At 44.6% G+C, this 17150-nt stretch overlaps 1 protein-coding gene across 1 annotated transcript; it reads left to right on the top strand.

The window, feature by feature from the left end:
• Position 1: 1 nt before the first annotated feature.
• Positions 2-16313, top strand: ALKBH1 (alkB homolog 1, histone H2A dioxygenase). Its single transcript, XM_064150664.1, has 6 exons — positions 2-130; positions 3615-3723; positions 8714-8876; positions 11717-11807; positions 12852-13045; positions 14853-16313. Exons 1-6 carry the CDS (start codon positions 2-4, stop codon positions 15274-15276), a joined length of 1110 nt encoding a protein of 369 aa, XP_064006734.1. The 3' UTR covers positions 15277-16313.
• Positions 16314-17150: the final 837 nt, after the last annotated feature.

The following is a 17150-nucleotide window of genomic DNA, read 5'->3' as shown; positions in this document are numbered from 1 at the left end:
GATGGCGCTGGCGGCCGCCCTGACCCGGGAGGGCGGGGAGGACGCCTTCCGCAGGCTGTTTCGCTTCTACCGGCAACGCGATGTGTCGGATTTGAGGGGCGTGGTGGACTTCTCCGTGCCGGGGGGCCAGGTAATGCCGAAGTCGCACTGCTCTCGGCGGGGGCTGGGCTTGCCCTGCGCTTTGAGCGGTGTCGCAGTGTTTCAGTGCGATGCTGCAGCCTGTTCTCTCCTCCTGCGGTTTCCCCTCTGTGCTGGATGTCAAGTCTGTAATGCAGCTCTGTTACTAGCTGGAAGATGCTGCTTTCCAGCGCCGAGCCCCTTACGGGCCGCGGCAGCGTTAAAAAGCCTGTCCGCGGCTGGAGAGCAGCAGTTGAATGGAGGCGTTCGCGGCTGCGGGCCCAGCGCCTCTGTGCCCTCAGGCCCTGGAAGGAGCCTTGCCTAAGGACCCCCTGCGCCTGCTACCGTGGGCTCACGGCGCTCTGCCCCGGGACACAAGCTGCCCCCTGCGCCTGCTACCGTGGGCTCACGGCGCTCTGCCCCGGGACACAAGCTGCCCCCTGCGCCTGCTACCGTGGGCTCACGGCGCTCTGCCCCGGGACACAAGCTGCCCCCTGCGCCTGCTACCGTGGGCTCACGGCGCTCTGCCCCGGGACACAAGCTGCCATCCCAGCCGCCTCGGCCAGAGCGTTGCTCATTCACAGGTTTACCACTTTTTGCTTGTGTTTATTTGTTCCCATAATGTTTCATCGGAGCCCTACAGCGCAGCAAGAGCTCTCCAAAGCCTCCGCTAGAGCCATGTATTGTTCAGGAGCAGCGAAGGAACGCCTGGGTGGGAAAAGAAGGTTTCACCGCTGAAGCTGCCGCCATTTCCTGGGCCTGCTAACCCTTGTCTTAGCTCTGAAATACTTGAGTGAGGTCAAGAAAGAGCTGAGCTCAGCTGCTTGCTGTGCTGTGTGCAGTATCACAGTATCATCAGGGCTGGAAGAGACCTCACAGATCATCAAGTCCAACCCTTTACCACAGAGCTCAAGGCTAGACCATGGCACCAAGTGCCACGTCCAATCTTGCTTTGAACAGCCCTAGGGACGGCGACTCCACCACCTCCCCGGGCAGCCCAGGATTCGTGCTGTCTCCTCCTTGGTAAACTTTCTTACTCCCATGTAGTGAACATTGGGCTTAGTCATCAGGGCGAGTCCAACCACTGCAGTAAATCTGGGCATGATGTCAGGAGCACATTGGAAAGTAGTAGCTGTTAGGATTAGTGATGTGCCATGTCTCAAATGATGAAGAAGTGATCCTTCAAACTCATCTTCTGTTTTGTCACCTCCCAAGAGGATAATGGATGTTGTTAACCAGGGGTTTTCTATGTGTGAGCCTATAGGGGAAAAGAGAGTAGGGAATGTAGCTGAAATGAACCTTTGCCTCATTTTCCATATTCAGATGCTTGGCTTTTTAGTGTTCTGTTAGTTAAGTGGTTTGGGTTTTTTTGGTAGCTCTTCAGACTATAATTTTGGTACTGATGGGCACAAAACCAGACCCATATGAAATTGTTCAAGGTCTTAGCATTAAACAAGGCATTTGTTAACACTTTAGCATTTATTGACCATGCAGCAATCCTTTATCAAATAGAGGAGGATTGCAGCATTACAGCTCTTCTACAAAATCTGAAGTACTTGAAAGCAACACAAGCATCTGTCCCCTCTTCATAGCATTCTTTTTATGCCTGTTACCTTCTAAGATCAGTTGATAGCTTACTAGTGAAAGCTCTCTCCCAGGTTAAAAACATCTGGCTTTTCTCTTTAAGAACTGCAGGCCAGGCAGATTGCCTCAGAATTGTTGCTTTTCTCTCAGAAAAGTGCTTCAAGTGAATGAGCTCTTCAGTGAAGTGTGACATACCCCAGCTGCCCTGCCACCAGGCTTGTTTAACTGATTCAGCACTTCTAATTCTTCAGCGGAGAAACAGCTTCTGTTCTCCAGGAGCTCTGGCAGCAGCTGTTTGGTAAGCAGTTTGAGACGGCAGAGAAGTGGCAGCAACTTAGAAGAAGGAAGAGCCTTCCCCAGGAACATTCTGCAGACAGGACTCTGAACTAAGCTCTTCGATTCTGGCAGGCAGAGAGCTGAAGAATTGGTACAGCTGAGTATGTTGCCAGAAGCTGCTGTGCTGCAGTAGTTTAGAGTTTTCTTATAGTTCTGTGTACATAATTTAGACCATACTGCTCAGAAGACATTAACCAGAGCTGTCAGCCTGCAGAGAAACTCTATTTACAGAGTCTGTGTGCAAAGGCCTTAATTTCACAAACACTTTAATCATAAAGTCTTCTCTGTCTCTGCCTGCTTATTCCCACTATACCTGGCCAGCTCTTTCCTTTTATGAGCCTGTGCTTTTGCACAACTGCATGGAGAGCTGGACTGGGGAACTAAGCCAGAATAAAACCAACCCTGTCCTCCCTCAGGTGTTTTCCAGTCCTAAAAGAATGGAGTGGGAACACAGCGGGTAAGCTTAGTTTTTTTTCAGCAGCTGTTGGCTTATTGCAGCTTAAATGCAAGCACTGTTGTAACCCAAGAGAGACTTGTCAGGTAAATAAATCTTGCTAAGCCTTGAGCTGTTGACTTTGCTGTTGAAAAACAGAAAGTGGCAATGTGGCATTCAGAATTTAGAGGGGTTCTTAACACAACTTTGGGCACTCCTTCATTCTACTACTTCTCTAAATTACCCATAAGAATAGGCATCTACTCTATGGAATATTCCACTAAGGTATAAAGTGTTAGGGATACCAATTACTGCTTTCTAATGGATGTTGATAATTATTACTGTAACAATGAGACTGTGCTGTGTAAATGAACAAATAGTGTTAAATTGTTTTCTCAGTGGTGTAAGTTGTTTGGGGTTTTCTTTATGAATGTAGAACGTCTGATCCTCAAGTACTGTGAAAACTGTAGGTACCTTTTGATCCATGTGTTGAGTGTGCTGGTTCTGGTAGCAACATGCCCTGTTCTACGTATGTGGCTGTTTGGGCTGATTTTCTAGCTCAGACATAGGGGAAGAGGTGAACATTCCAGGGATAGGTCATATTAATGGCAACAATGGATAAGTTAACATAATTTCAGTGGAGCATGAAGAGCTTTATGTCTAGAAGCACAGCTTGTTCTTTCCCCTTGCTAGCTTCTGCTGCTTGAGCTGTGCCTGCCTGCTATCTTCCCCCACTGCTGCTGCTGCTTTTGCTGCTTCACCACCGCTTGACCCCTTCCCCATCTTCCTTAAGGTTATTTTATTTTTTTCTCTAGTAGTTTATTTCTCTTTATACTGTTATACTTAAACTATAAGAAATACAATTTCATCTTTCCCTGACTTTCCAAAACCAAAAAATCTGTGTTGTGGTGAGTTTATTCTACTGGGGAAGGGATCCACCCTAAGCCGGGGCAATGTACAGCTGTCTAGGCAGTAGTTCTGTGATACAGTTGGCATTTCTGTATGAGTTACCATGCAGTGTGGCAGCACTCTTTCTTACAGGGGCTATTTTTGGATAGTATTTTCATTGTGGGGGCATGAGGGTTTGGTTTGGTTTGGTTGTTATTTGAACATTTTTTTAACCAGATCCATTTTCTTGTGCCAGGTATTCAGATCACAGCTCAGTGTTTCTTCAGTCAGTGACCAAGATGCCTGCAGAGCAGGATTACAGCCAGTTAGCCAGTGGAAAGCCTATGGCCTCAATGGATATCCAGGTAGGTCCTTCTGATTTTTAACAACATGAAAACACAACCTTGTTGCTTTGGATTCAGGCATTTTCCATCTTACTCTTATTACCTTGCCCAAATGTAGTTTGAAGTGCATGAGGAAAATGAGTCATCTGAAGGGTGGGATGTGGCAGTACATTTGAAGGTTAGAACAGAAGGGCCAGTTGTTTCAGTCTTTGATAACCAGGCTATCCCTTGTGAGAATGTATTCCTGTTGCCTTTAATGAAGTTTTTATGTTTCTATAGCATTTATTTTTTCCACATAGTATCAAGAAAATTAGGTGACTGAAATGCAGTTGTTTCAGGGCTGAGATGTGGCATTTGATTGCTGAAGACTGAGTACAATATATGAATAGGAACCTCTTGTGCTATGCAAGGTACAGAGTAAGTTCATTAGGTAGAATATTTAAAAGCAGAAATGTATCTCAGGTTTGCAGGTCAGCTGGTAGAGTCAGAGTTCCCTGTCCATCTTGAACTGAGAACTGCAGAACTGGACACAATACTAGACCCCATGCTATTGATCACAACTCCCTGACATAGGCAGGGACACCTCCCACTAGAATAGGTCAGTCAAGGCCTCATCCAGCCTGGCCCTGAACACCTCCAGGGAGGGAGCATCCACAACCTCCCTGGGCAACCTGCTCCAGTTTCACCGCCCTCACTGTGAAGAGCCCTTTCCTAACATCTGGTTTGAATCTCCCCTCTTCCAGTTTAAATCCATTACTCCTCATCCTGTCATTACAAGACCTTGTACATAGTCCCTCCCCAGCCTTCCTGTAGCCCCGCTTCAGATACTGGAAGGCCACTACAAGGTCTTCTCAAAACCTTCTCTTCTCCAGGCTGAAGAGTCCCCCAGCCCTCTGATCATCTTTGTGGCTCTCCTCTGGACTAGCTCAAACAGTTCAATGTGCTTCTTGTGTTGAGGGCTCCAGAACTGCACACAGTATTCCAGGTGGGGTCTCGTGAGAGCAAATGGGGAGAATCCTCTCCCTTGCCCTGCTGGCCATGCTTCTCTTGATGCAGCCCAGGACACAGTTGCTGTCTGCTGCATGTGCACACTGCTGGCTCATGTTGAGCTTTTCATCAACCCAGATCCCCAACATCCACTCTCTCCTCATCTATGCAGCTGCACACCATGATAGGAGGTTATCAGACTGGTCAAGCATGATTTCCCTTTGCGAATCCATGTGGACTATTCCTGATAATCTTGTCCTTCACATGCTTAGGGATGACCTCCATGTTCTTAGAGTTTACACACCTTCTCTGTCCATCTGCCCCGCTGTTTGGCTATGGGGGTTTTGTACATTTTTAGTATTTTTTTCACCTTATATGTAATACAAATTTGCCTTGCTGTAATTCGTGACTCTTGCCTACCATAATCTTGCTGTGCACATCCATGAACCTGACTCTACCTTCCCAGTGTTGCCCCATCAGGTAGCTGTTACTAATACAGGCCAGTGTGTAATCAGCCTTTATTGCCGCAAGGGTGCACTACAGACTCATGCTCCACTTGTCCTCCAGGCACTCCTTGTCCTTGGATCTAGAGCTACTCCTTGGTCCTCAGGTTGTGCTGTTGCAGCGGAAGCAGTAGTATCCAGCATACTAACTGCTGTCCCAATGTAGTATTATCTCTAAGTGTGATGAATATGTATGTCCTGTTATACAGATTGTTGATGCAGATTTAGTTAACAGTCTTGGCCCAGTATTAAACTGAAGAGCCACTGGTCAGACTGAACCATCAAATCACTGTTCTTTAAGCTGGTGGCCCAGCCAGCTTTTAGTCACTCTCAGTTTATTCACTGAATCCATGAAACCCCCAGTTTGGCTGCAGTGACGCTGAAGGAGACAGACTGGAAAACTTTGCTAAAGCCAAAGTGAACAGTATTCCCCACTCTCTAGCATCACAATGTAGCAGGCAGTAAGTCTGGTTAGACAAAATTTGCCTTCAGAAAAATCTATGCTGTGTGTTCTCAACCAGCTTGTATCTGGAAATGGCTGTCATTAAAGTTTGCTCCATAATCTTAGCAGGGGTTTTGTACGGCTGATGAGTGTGTAGTTCCCAGATCCTCCTTAGTTCAAGGAGATTTGTTTGATTGATTGAAAGATTCAGGGTTTTGTCCTCACATTTCTTTTGGTTGGGACTGCAGTCAGTGTCATTCTGGGTTGCCACAAAGCCAGCCTCCTATTTCAGTAACTGAGGCAGCCACACTAGCCATCTGGTGTGGTTAATAGATGGGGAACTGAATAACTTCAGCAGAAAGGCTTCTACTTCTCTTTTTTTTTGTTTGGTTTGGTTTGTTTTTATTCCACTTAGCTGCCATGTTAGAGCTGTCCTTGCTTGGTCTCACTTGTCATTTGATGTCTGTCTAAACATCTTTCCCAGCAATTACATCGCAGCAGGGGGATCACTTCCCACAGCTGTAAATTAATTCCTATTGTGCTGCAAGATTATTCTGCAGTGAGAGAACTGTATCTTCTTCCTCAAGGTGGATTCCTTTAGTATACAGATCACCAAAAAATTTGCCTTTTGACCATCCACTCAGACCATCTCTGTCAAAATCAACAAGAGGTTCAATTATGCTGCCCTGAAAATTTATCTGTGACGTTCTTTATTTAGCTCATAAAGATTGCTACAGAAATACATTTCACAGTATCACAGTATTATTAGGATTGGAAGAGACCTCACAGATCATCAAGTCCAACCCTTTACCACAATTCTCAAGACTAGACCATGGCACCAAGTGCCACATCCAATCTTGCCTTGAAGAGCTCCAGGGACGGCGACTCCACCACCTCCCCGGGCAGCCCATTCCAGTGTCCAATGACTCTCTCAGTGAAGAACTTTCTCCTCACCTCCAGCCTAAATCTCCCCTGGCGCAGCCTGAGGCTGTGTCCTCTTGTTCTGGTGCTGGCCACCTGAGAGAAGAGAGCAACCTCCCCCTGGCCACAACCACCCCTCAGGTAGTTGTAGACAGCAATAAGGTCACCTCTGAGCCTCCTCTTCTCCAGGCTAACCAATCCCAGCTCCCTCAGCCTCTCCTCGTAGGGCTGTGCTCAAGGCCTCTCACCAGCCTCGTCGCCCTTCTCTGGACATACTCAAGCATCTCAATGTCCCTCCTAAACTGGGGGGCCCAGAACTGAACACAGTACTCAAGGTGTGGTCTAACCAGTGCAGAGTACAGGGGCAGAATGACCTCCCTCTTCACCTTCTTCGTCTCATGTGTGGAAAGGCACTGGTGAGTGCTACTGGCCCTGCCAGAAACTGTTAGTTTTGAAAGTTAGTGTAGAATTTTATAACAAAACTCTGAAGCTCTTAGAAATTCAAGGTTTTCTGCCTTTCTTGGCATCTGAAGCATAGCAGTAAGCCACCTTTGAATTGTTCTCACTTTTCTAAATTTAGGGGTTTTTTAGGAGTACACTGTAAAAGGTTTGGAGACACATGAGCATGTTCTGAGCTGCTAATACAAGAATCATAAAAATTGGATTCTTGTTCTCAGTTCTGTTTGTCCAGGCATCAATTCCTTCCTAGAGATAAAATACACATAGTAGAGCATAATTTCATGAATGTAATCAAATGCTTTGAGAATCCCACATCAAAAGCTGTAGACAGGAAGGGCAATATTATTTGCCAAAGGCCAAAAGAGAGTTAATGCTTCTGGCAAAGAAACTTCCTGTAACCAAACCTACCAGAAGGCTGTCATTCTCTGACAGTGCAGAGAATGAAGGGAAAAGAATGACAGTTTATTATTAATACACTGAAGACTCTTTAACAAGTTAATTTAGTCTTGTGAGGTCTGTGAGGTAGGCTGGCAGGAAGCATTTTCTGTGCTTTTATTACCACTTTCATAAGGCCACAAGGCAAGTTTGTATCCTACCAACACATTTGGCCTTGCATGTTCCTTTTTAATCTATTTTTATCTCTGTTTGACTTGGGTTAACTGAGAAGTTCAAAAGACATAGTAGGGTAGAACCTCAAAACCTTCTTTTCCTTTGTTCCTCCTGTACCCTTACCTCTCTTTGCAAGCAAATTTTGAATTGATGAGTCTTACCAAACTGACAGTCTTTGAGAGAGTGCCTTGTTCTTCAACTAGGTACAGTACAGATTAGTAGCATATTCCTGACAGAGACTTATTCATCAATAACTGATGGCCAGCCCCAGCCCAGGGAGAAAATTCCAGTGAAGAATCCTTTTAGCACCCCTCGTGATGGCAGATCTTATGTCAAGGGCTCTTGTCTGTTAAGATAGAGACCAAATCCATCTATTATATATCTGGTAACCCTCTTACTTGAACTGCTGCTTGAACTTAGTTTGAAGTCTAGAAAACCTAGGCCAGATTTACTTAAATTTTTTCAGAGTTCAAGAGAAGAATTTTGCTGACATGTTTCAAAATCAAACACATTTCAAAGCAATTTGTTTTCCAAGGTCTTACTCTTTTATCTACCTGTAATCATTAAATCATAAAATGCTTTGGGTCAAAAGTGACCTCCAAAGATCATCTAGTCCAACCACCTCTGCAGTAAGCCGGTTGCCTGGAACCCTGTCTAGCCTCACCTTGAGTATCTCCAAGAATGGGGCCTCAACTGCCTTTTTGGGCAACCTGCTGTAGTGCTCCACCACCCTCATGGTAAAGAACTTGATCCTAACATCCAATTTAAGTCCACTTTTCTCTAGTTTAAAACTATTGCCTCATATGCTTTACACAGGAACTTCCTTTATTGTCCTTTTTTTCACTAGGACCAGCACTGACTTCACTCCCTGCTTTCTACTTTATCACTACCATCTGTTTGCACCAGAAAAACCCAACAGATTTTAACTATTCAGATCTGTTACTAGATTTCATCAGCTTACATGCAGAGTCAGTGGTTGTATGTCTGAGGTGTTTTTAAGTACCTTCAATCCCTGTCCTTTAGTTCTAGAAAAAAAAACAGAAAGGGCTAATCATACTTTCTTCTCCACTCCTTTTTTCTGTCTGATCAGGGTTTATTTTCATACTAAACCCTTTCCTTCCGGGCTGCCAGCGTCACTGGGTGAAACAGTGTCTCAAGCTTTACCCCCAAAAACCAAATGTCTGCAACCTGGACCTGCATATGGCTCCTGAGAAGACTATTGACCTGTGGGGACAGAGCAAGGAGCAGCTGAAGTAAGTTCACAATAACCTTTGGTGGTTAAAACTAAGAGTCAAGTAGTCTCAGCTCAAGAATGTCGAAGGAAAATGAGCAGGGAAGGGAAGCTGAAAAAAAATACTTAGTACAAGCTGGGAGTATGCAGATGGTGTCAGACATGCCAAGATAAGATACAGTTTTCAAGGCTTGGTGTGGAGCCTTGTTAATTCTCTGCTTTCACACTCATAATGGGATTTTGTGTAGCAAATTACTCCAAAGCCATCAGTCCACGATTCAGACAGAAAATAGTGACCCTGGCTGCTATCATGCTGCTTGTAAACTTGCTAAGCTCAGCTACAAGTAGAACCATAAGGTCCTCTGGGTCTCAGATTTCCTAAGACAAAAGAGATCTTTCCAAATACCCTACTCATGCTAGCTCTTCTTCCCAGACCTACTGTACAGTAACTGAAAGGTTGTTACTTGCAGGTTTTGTGAACTTCTTAAGCCAGATAGTTCCTGTGATTTTGTTTTCCAAAGTCGTTGGTTGGTTTGAGTTTTTTTAATTCAATCTGAGATGGTGATTGAATGTACCATTTTAATGGCAATCCTGTTTACTGTAGATGTCCACAGGTGCAGAGTTCTGTGACAGACAGAGCTGCCTTTCCTCTGTCTGTTTTGGAAGTTAATGGAGAATTTGTCCAAGTTTTAAAGTCAAGCAGAAAGTTTTTAAGACTTTTTTTTTTTAAATGGAAGTCACCTGTTAAAATACATGCAAGATAGATGCTCTTTGCAGTACACAATCTTTTAGTTAGTTGGGTGTTTATCATTACCTTGGCAGTTTCACTGCTTGTTTTTCTTAACAGCTGTTTAATGTGATGGAGAGACCAGAGTTTCCTACAACTCAGTCTCACAGAAAAATTGAGATCCTTGAGATTTTTCTTCAGAAATACTCTTCACACCTACAAGATATCGAACAGCAAAAACAAGATTTCAACTTGTAAATATTTGCACACAGAAATTACGCCCCCAGTTGTGTTGTCTGGGCTCAGTTAGTAACAGAAATTCAGACACCTTTTTTGTATTCTATCGAGAATGAAAAAAAGTTCTTTGGAAGTATTGTGCTCTAGAGCTGGAAAAAGTGGGGTACTGTTCCACCTTGACAGTTGTTTCCCAGCAATGCCTCCTGTGCACACAGAGAATGATTGGAGTAGAGGTTAATTTGAAGGTGAAAACTGTGTTTGGAAGAATGATGACTGGCAGAAGCATTGGCAGTTTTATTCAGAACTTGCCCAAGTCTTCAAGTGAGCAAACTGCTGTATTTGTGCTTTTACTTGGGAGATAGTGGATCAGAGTAGCCAACTCATCTGGTGTCTGGAGTGAGAGCCTTTCAGGGAGGCCATAAACAGAGTGCTTAACTAAAAAGAGGTCTACTTCCAAGATTTGAGACAACTGTTATACTTCTTAAAGCCATCAGGAGGATGCATAAATGTGCTTGCATCATGGCTCACCAGCTCTTTTCAGGATGCAGGTGTCACAAAGCTGGGGAAGTTCATACAGCTCCTAGAAATCTGTGCTCCACTAAGCTGTCTTCACAAAGAGGAGTCTGGGGATTTTCTTTAGTGCTGGGGTCAATTAAAAGCATATCCCTGAGTATAATGAAAAGGCTGGGGGGATCTCATGGATGTGGCAATACACTACTGAATAAAGGGACCTTCAGACCAGAGTCATCCTGCTGCTCAGTCTTGTTCTCTTTCTAACATAGTTGTATCAGGGTTTTTTTTGTGCTTTCTCATAGGAGAACCAACTGCTACAGCACTAGGAACTCATTTCCAGATGCACTCAGACTTTCCTCTCCTTATCAATCACATGCGAAATCACACACAAAATTGAGGGACTAAGGCCCTGCTGAGCATGTCAGGGCTCCTACTGTTGTGCAAACACTCTAGCACTGTAGTGAAAGAATAACACACTTTCAAAAGATACATGCTGAAAATGTTGAGTTCTGGAGGTTACATTTGTCAGTTCAGAGATGCAGAGGAATGAGCTGTGGGCTCTCCCTTTTCTAAATGCTGCATTGCCTGCTTGTGGGCTCCTTAAGTTGTTTCAGTCAGCATGTATTTGACAGGTACTGTGTTGCTGCATTATGGTAATTGCAGTTGCTATTACTCTATGACAAGGATGAAAAGTGGAAAGATTACTTTCTTTCAATAATCAGTGAGCTATGAAAAATTACTAAAGGTAAAGAAACTGGTCTTTTATTCCTGTTTCTCCTTTAGCATAGGACCTATCTGTATGGTATAGGTGAATGGCAGAAACAAGCTGTAAAAATCCAGGTAGAAATGCACATTAAGTGCAGATTCTTAGCTGAGACTTGACCATGGCAGTGCAAATATGAATCCTGGTTTGTAAGAAAGCACATCTTACTGAAGTAATGAGGCTATACATGAGACCAAACCATCTGATGCTACCATTCAACATCACGTTCAGAGCTCGTTTCCTTTTTCTTTCTTTATCATAACACAACTTGAGAAAAGAAGCTGGAATTCCTACTAGATAGATGTGCATCTTTCTCTTTTTATGTGGCATTAGCATGTTTCCATCTGATTTGCTATAGTAATGCCATAGGACTTTTCCATAGGTCACAGCAGAAGCCCATTCCTGAAGGCTCCTCCTGCCTGACAGCAGTTGGTAGCAGACCTTATAGTTTGCACAAATTACATGAACTGAATTTACAGTCTTTAGAGGAAAAATGTAACAGCACTGATGGTTTTAATAGGTTGTCATGGATGAGTGCATCTCATTAAAAGCGTGCTGCACTACCACAAAACACACTCAGAAATTAAGACATACTCAATTTCTCTTAATTTTGTGCTTGCAGAAGGAAGGGTTCCAGTAAACGGGAGCCCAGAAGCTTACTGGAGAAGCTGCGCTGGGTGACCCTTGGTTATCATTATAATTGGGATACTAAGGTATTGAAATTAAGTTCTTCTGGTTTGGTTTGGTTTTGTTTTTTAACTGCAAGCACTCAGAGTGGCAGACAGGACAGCATTATGCCATCAAATGTTTATGATTGCACAGGACAGCCTTGAGGAAAGGCCTTAACAAACCACTTGTAAGAACATTTTCATTTGTGTTTGTTTACTGTGAAGGATTTAACAGCAAAAGTTTATTGCTGCATTCCTTCCTTTGAAAAGTAGCATGGTAGCACATACTTGGCTCTAGACCTGTTTTATCCTACTACTTAAGGTGAGAATGACCTGGAGACATTTAAGACAGCTACTTCCAAGAAACCACCTTGGAGAGGTGAGCAAGAGCAGGAGGATACTGCTGCTGATGTGACTTTGAACTGAAGAGTCTGAGCCAGTTTAGTACAGTCTTGCCAACCAACAGCTATTTTGGGGCTCTTAATCAAAATTAAACTTTCAAAATCCTAAGCCAGACAGAGGCTGAGAAAGGATGGCAGAGTAAATGTGCAGTCTTGCTCCAGTATCTGCAATACGCTGAAAAATCTGCTTGCAGCCTTATATTTACCAGGTCAGCCTATTATTGGGTGGCCTTAATAAAAACTTGGTTTATTTTTTATTTACTCAGAATTACAAATGTGAGACAGAAAAAGTAGGTTTGCAATTATTCCAGTTTGCCTTACTCTTCAAGGAACAAAGATGCTTGTTTCAGAGCTCTGCTGATGAAATACAGAACTGCCTTTCCATTGGTGGTTTTAAGTAGCGACCAAGTAGATCCTCAGGATGTTAGTACTAACATTACTGAGTTCAAATTTGCCATATGGATAGCATGATTAACTCCATGATCTAATTGAATCCCCAGAAGTCTCAGTGTAAGCCCAGAATTAAATTACAAGAGATACACTTGCTGTGGTTCTGCCTATGTTGTAGTCATTTTCCAGTCCTTCTCCAGGACTATTAGCCAATCAATCAATGTTTGTTTCCAATTGTATTTGCTGCTCTGATGTTCTGGGTGTGGTTTGTTTTTTCTTTCCACTTTCCTTCCTCCAGAAATACTCAGCAAATCACCACACTCCTTTCCCCTCAGACCTTGCATTTCTGTCAGAACAAGTGGCTGCAGCCTGTGGATTCCGGGGTTTCCAAGCCCAAGCAGGGATCTTGAACTACTATCATTTTGACTCTTCATTGGGAATTCATGTGGATGAGTCTGAACTAGACCATTCTCGACCACTTTTATCATTCAGGTGAGTCAAGGAAAGTGAGTGTTGTGGAAAGGTTGCTGGCTTTTTTTTCTCCTCTGGTTGCAGATGGTTATAGGAAGTTGGCATGGTGTAGTTTGTTAATTGGATGTATAATTTTCACTCTATGAAGATTCAAATAGTAGGAGGCTGTAGCTCAAGGGCATAATGATTTTTTTTTTTTTGAAGACTGCTTAAATAACCTGGATATGGCTCCTGGAGTGGAAGAGCTCTTTCCACAGAGCACAGTTCTGTTCTAAACCAGCAGTGTGGCAATTGGGTACTAGCAAGAAGGAATGAAATACTGAGCAGAACTTCAAACCTGGCAGAGCAACTGCTTACACTATGCCTACATTGTACTAGGCTGCCTCTCAGTCTATTTTTCACGTTGTCATTCTGAAGTTGTTGGTAGGAGTCCATCCGTTTTTATTGTTATGGACTGTTTTTTTTTCATAAAGGGATTTAGCTGCTAGTACTTTCATAGAATCATAGCATCAACCAGGTTGGAAGAGACCTCCAAGACCATCCAGTCCAACCTATCATCCAGCCCTATCTGATCAACTAGACCATGGCACTAAGTGCCTCATTCAGTCTTTTCTTGAATACCTTCAGGGCAAGCAACTCCACCACCTCCCTGGGCAGCCCATTCCAATGGCAAATCATTCTCTCTCTGGGAAGAACTTCCTCCTAACATCCAGCCTGTACCTCCCCTGGCAGAACTTGAGACTGTCTCCTTGTACTGTTGCTGGTTGTCTGGGAGAAGAGACCAACCCCCACCTGGCTACAACCTCCCTTCAGGTAGTTGTAGACAGCAATGAGGTCACCCCTGAGCCTTCTCCAGGCTAAAAAACGTCAGCTCCCTCAGCCTGTCCTCACAGGTGTTGTATTCCAGGCCTTTCACCAGCTTTGTCGCCCTTCTCTGGACAAGTTCCAGTATCTCAACATCTCTCTTGAATTGAAGAGCTCAGAACTGGACACAGTACTCAAGGGGTGGCCTCAGCAGTGCCGAGTACAGGGGAAGAATAACCTCCCTTGTCCTACTGGCCACACTGTTCCTGATGCAGGCCAGGATGCCATTGGCTTTCCTGGCTGCCTGGGCACACTGCTGGCTCATGTTCAGATCCTATCTACCAGTACCCCCAGGTCCCTCTCTGCCTGGCTGCTCTCCAGCCACTCTGTTCCCAGCCTGTAGCACTGCTTGGGGTTGTTGTGGCCACAGTGTAGAACCATGCTCTTGGCCTTGTTAAATCTCATCCCATTGGCCTCTGCCCACCCATCCAGCCTGTCAAGGTCCCTCTGCAGGGCTCTCCTAGCCTCCAGCAGATCCACACCTGCTCCTAGCTTGGTGTCATCTGCAAACTTACTGATGCTGGACTCAATCCCCTGGTCCAGATCATCAATAAAGATACTGAACAGGACTGGGCCCAGCACTGATCCCTGGGGGACATCACTGGTGACTGGCTGCCAACTGGATGTGGCACCATTCACCACCACTCTCTGGGCCCGGCCCTCCAGCCAGTTCTTGACCCATATCAGAGTGAATATGTCTAAGCCAGGAGCTGCCAGCTGTGCCAGGAACTTGTTGTGGCAAATGGTGTCAAAGGCTTTGCTGAAGTCCAGGTAGACTACATCCACAGCCTGCCCCACATTCACCAGGCAAGTAACTTGATCATGAAAGGAGATCATGTTGGTCAGGCAGGACCTGCCCTTCCTAAATCCATGCTGGCTAGGCATGATTTTTTCTTGCTGCACATATAATTGTTCTCTACTCCTGAACTTATTTTCTCTTCTCTCTCCCTCATACCATCTCTAGTTTTGGGCAATCCTCAATATTTTTGCTTGGGGGCCTGAAGCGGGAGGAAGCCCCAACAGCAATGTTTATGCACAGTGGTGACATCATGGTGATGTCTGGCTTCAGCCGTCTGCTGTATCATGCTGTCCCCCGGGTCCTCCCCAACCTTGAAGGGGCAGCTTTGCCGTCATGCCTGGACCAAGCACTTCCTTCAGACCTCCCTGCGGGCTCAGTCATTGAGCACAGCTCTGATGAGGACTGGCAGGTCTGTGCCAAATACTTGGAATCCTCTCGCATTAACATGACTATCCGGCAGGTGCTGGCTGAGGGCCAGAAATTTCCTGAGAAATCTGAGACAAGTGGAAAGAGCCAGGCATGCTCTGAAGACACTCACCATCAGCAGAACAACAGAGTCAAGAGACATAAGCCAAATACAGACAGCTGAAACCAGGAAATCATCCTGATACAACAGGGCAGGCAACCTCCATATGGAATTGGGAACTGAAGCAATCATACTAGAACTCACTGTATTTGAGTTAATAAACTTCTGCACAGTAAATGTGGTTCTTCTTGCTGTAATAAATGGGCTGGAGGAGAAAGAGAATTCGAAAGGAAAAGAAAGGGAATTTCAAGACCATGACTCAGGAGATACTTCCTGTGTTCTGTTCCTATTAAAATACAAAGTGTGAGCTCCATTCATGAAGTTGGGCAGGCAGAAAGTGCTAGCAAAAGATACATAATTGGAGTGTGTTAAATAATCTTGCTGGGCTTGTGAAGCTCAGATGAAGTGCAGTGACAAGTTACAAATGAGAATAGGCTGCTTTAGGTGCAAGATCTTCCTACAGCAACTCAGAAGACTTGCCTCTAGAGCAAAAATTGCTTCACTGATAAGAAACTAGTAGTTCCCATGAGCAACAGCTGCCAGAAGCTTGCTCTAGCCCTGTGCTCTCATTTTGCCTGCTTCCACCCTCTCAGCTGCAGGAGAAGGTGAGCAGTGTTACGAGTGAAACTGGACTTTATTTGCATACCTCTGGTTTTAGAGAGAAGGGAGAGGGGGCAGTATCTAATTGGAATATGTAGTAGGTCCAGTCTGGGTCTCCTCCTAGCAGTAAATACATGGCTGAGCCCTACATCTTCCTTTCAAAACTGCCCCCTTAAGTGCCTGAAGATTATGGTCCTCCCGTCCCAAGCTAGCATCTATAAGGAACAGAATGGCTTGCAAATAGAAGCAATGAAGTTTTAAATTAAGTACCCCAAAAAAGTTCATCAGTGACTATCTCTGCCACCCAAAGATACTTTCATACACTGAAACAAAGAAAAGGCCTAGCTTTTTTCCCAGTTCTTTTTAAGACTCAAACCTTCATATCAACTTTGTAATGCAATTTTAATTGTTGTAGTTGAATGCACTGTGCCTGGGGTATTTTGTTGGACTTTCTCAGTGAATGAACTTACTCAGTTTTAAATTAAAGATCTCTATCAGTTTTGGGCTGGCTTTTTTCTTAATGTCTTTTTTTTTCCTGTTAGTTATTTCAGTGTATTGTTAATGCTCTTGCATCCCTCATGCTGTACCTTCTAGGCTTCTTTTGAATCTACTGTCTCTTCCATCTGCAGGGCTACTTCATTTACAGGCAGTTAGGATGTGTTTGGTAGTTGCAGTGACATGTTTGTTGTCTGCAGTATCAGATTTAATATGTATGTGGCAGCTTTTCCTCATGGGGAAAGCGTGACTGGTCTGCTTATTTCATAGCAGGTAAATGTGTGCATAGAATCATAGAATCAGCCAGGTTGGAAGAGACCTCCAAGATCATCCAGTCCAACCTATCACCCAACCCTATCCAGTCAACTAGACCATGGCACTAAGTGCCTCAGCCAGTCTTTGCTTGAAGACCTCCAGGGACGGTGCCTCCACCACCTCCCTGGGCAGCCCATTCCAATGCCAATCACTCTCTCTGTGAAGAACTTCCTCCTAACATCCAGCCTATACCTACCCCAGCACAATTTGAGGCTGTGTCCCCTTGTTCTATTGCTGGTTGCCTGGGAGAAGAGGCCACCCCCCACCTGGCTGCAATGTCCCTTCAGGTAGACAGTAATAAGATCACCCCTGAGCCTCCTCCAGGCTAAACAACCCCAGCTCCCTCAGCCTCTCCTCATCGGGTTTATGTTCCAGGCCCCTCACCAGCTTTGTATGTGTGCAATTAATTGCTTTTACAATACTGCAAAGAGAGATCAGTAATTTCATGTCCAAAATAATCAGATGTGGGTTTTAATATCTTATTCTATGACAGAAACGTGCCCTCTCTGTATCCTAAGCCTGGTGTA

This window comes from Pogoniulus pusillus, chromosome 1, assembly GCF_015220805.1.
Source record: "Pogoniulus pusillus isolate bPogPus1 chromosome 1, bPogPus1.pri, whole genome shotgun sequence".
In the NCBI taxonomy this organism is placed as follows: domain Eukaryota; kingdom Metazoa; phylum Chordata; class Aves; order Piciformes; family Lybiidae; genus Pogoniulus; species Pogoniulus pusillus.
Note: the sequence above shows the minus strand (reverse complement) of the source record. Positions and strands in the feature narration are given on the sequence as shown.

Coding starts and splice junctions, on each gene's coding strand:
- ALKBH1 (XM_064150664.1), top strand. CDS start 2: ATGGCGCTGGCGGCCGCCCTGACCCGGGAGGGCGGGGAGGACGCCTTC. Junction 8,877..11,716: donor CAGAGCAAGGAGCAGCTGAA/GTAAGTTCACAA, acceptor TTGTGCTTGCAG/AAGGAAGGGTTCCAGTAAAC. Junction 11,808..12,851: donor ATTATAATTGGGATACTAAG/GTATTGAAATTA, acceptor TCCTTCCTCCAG/AAATACTCAGCAAATCACCA.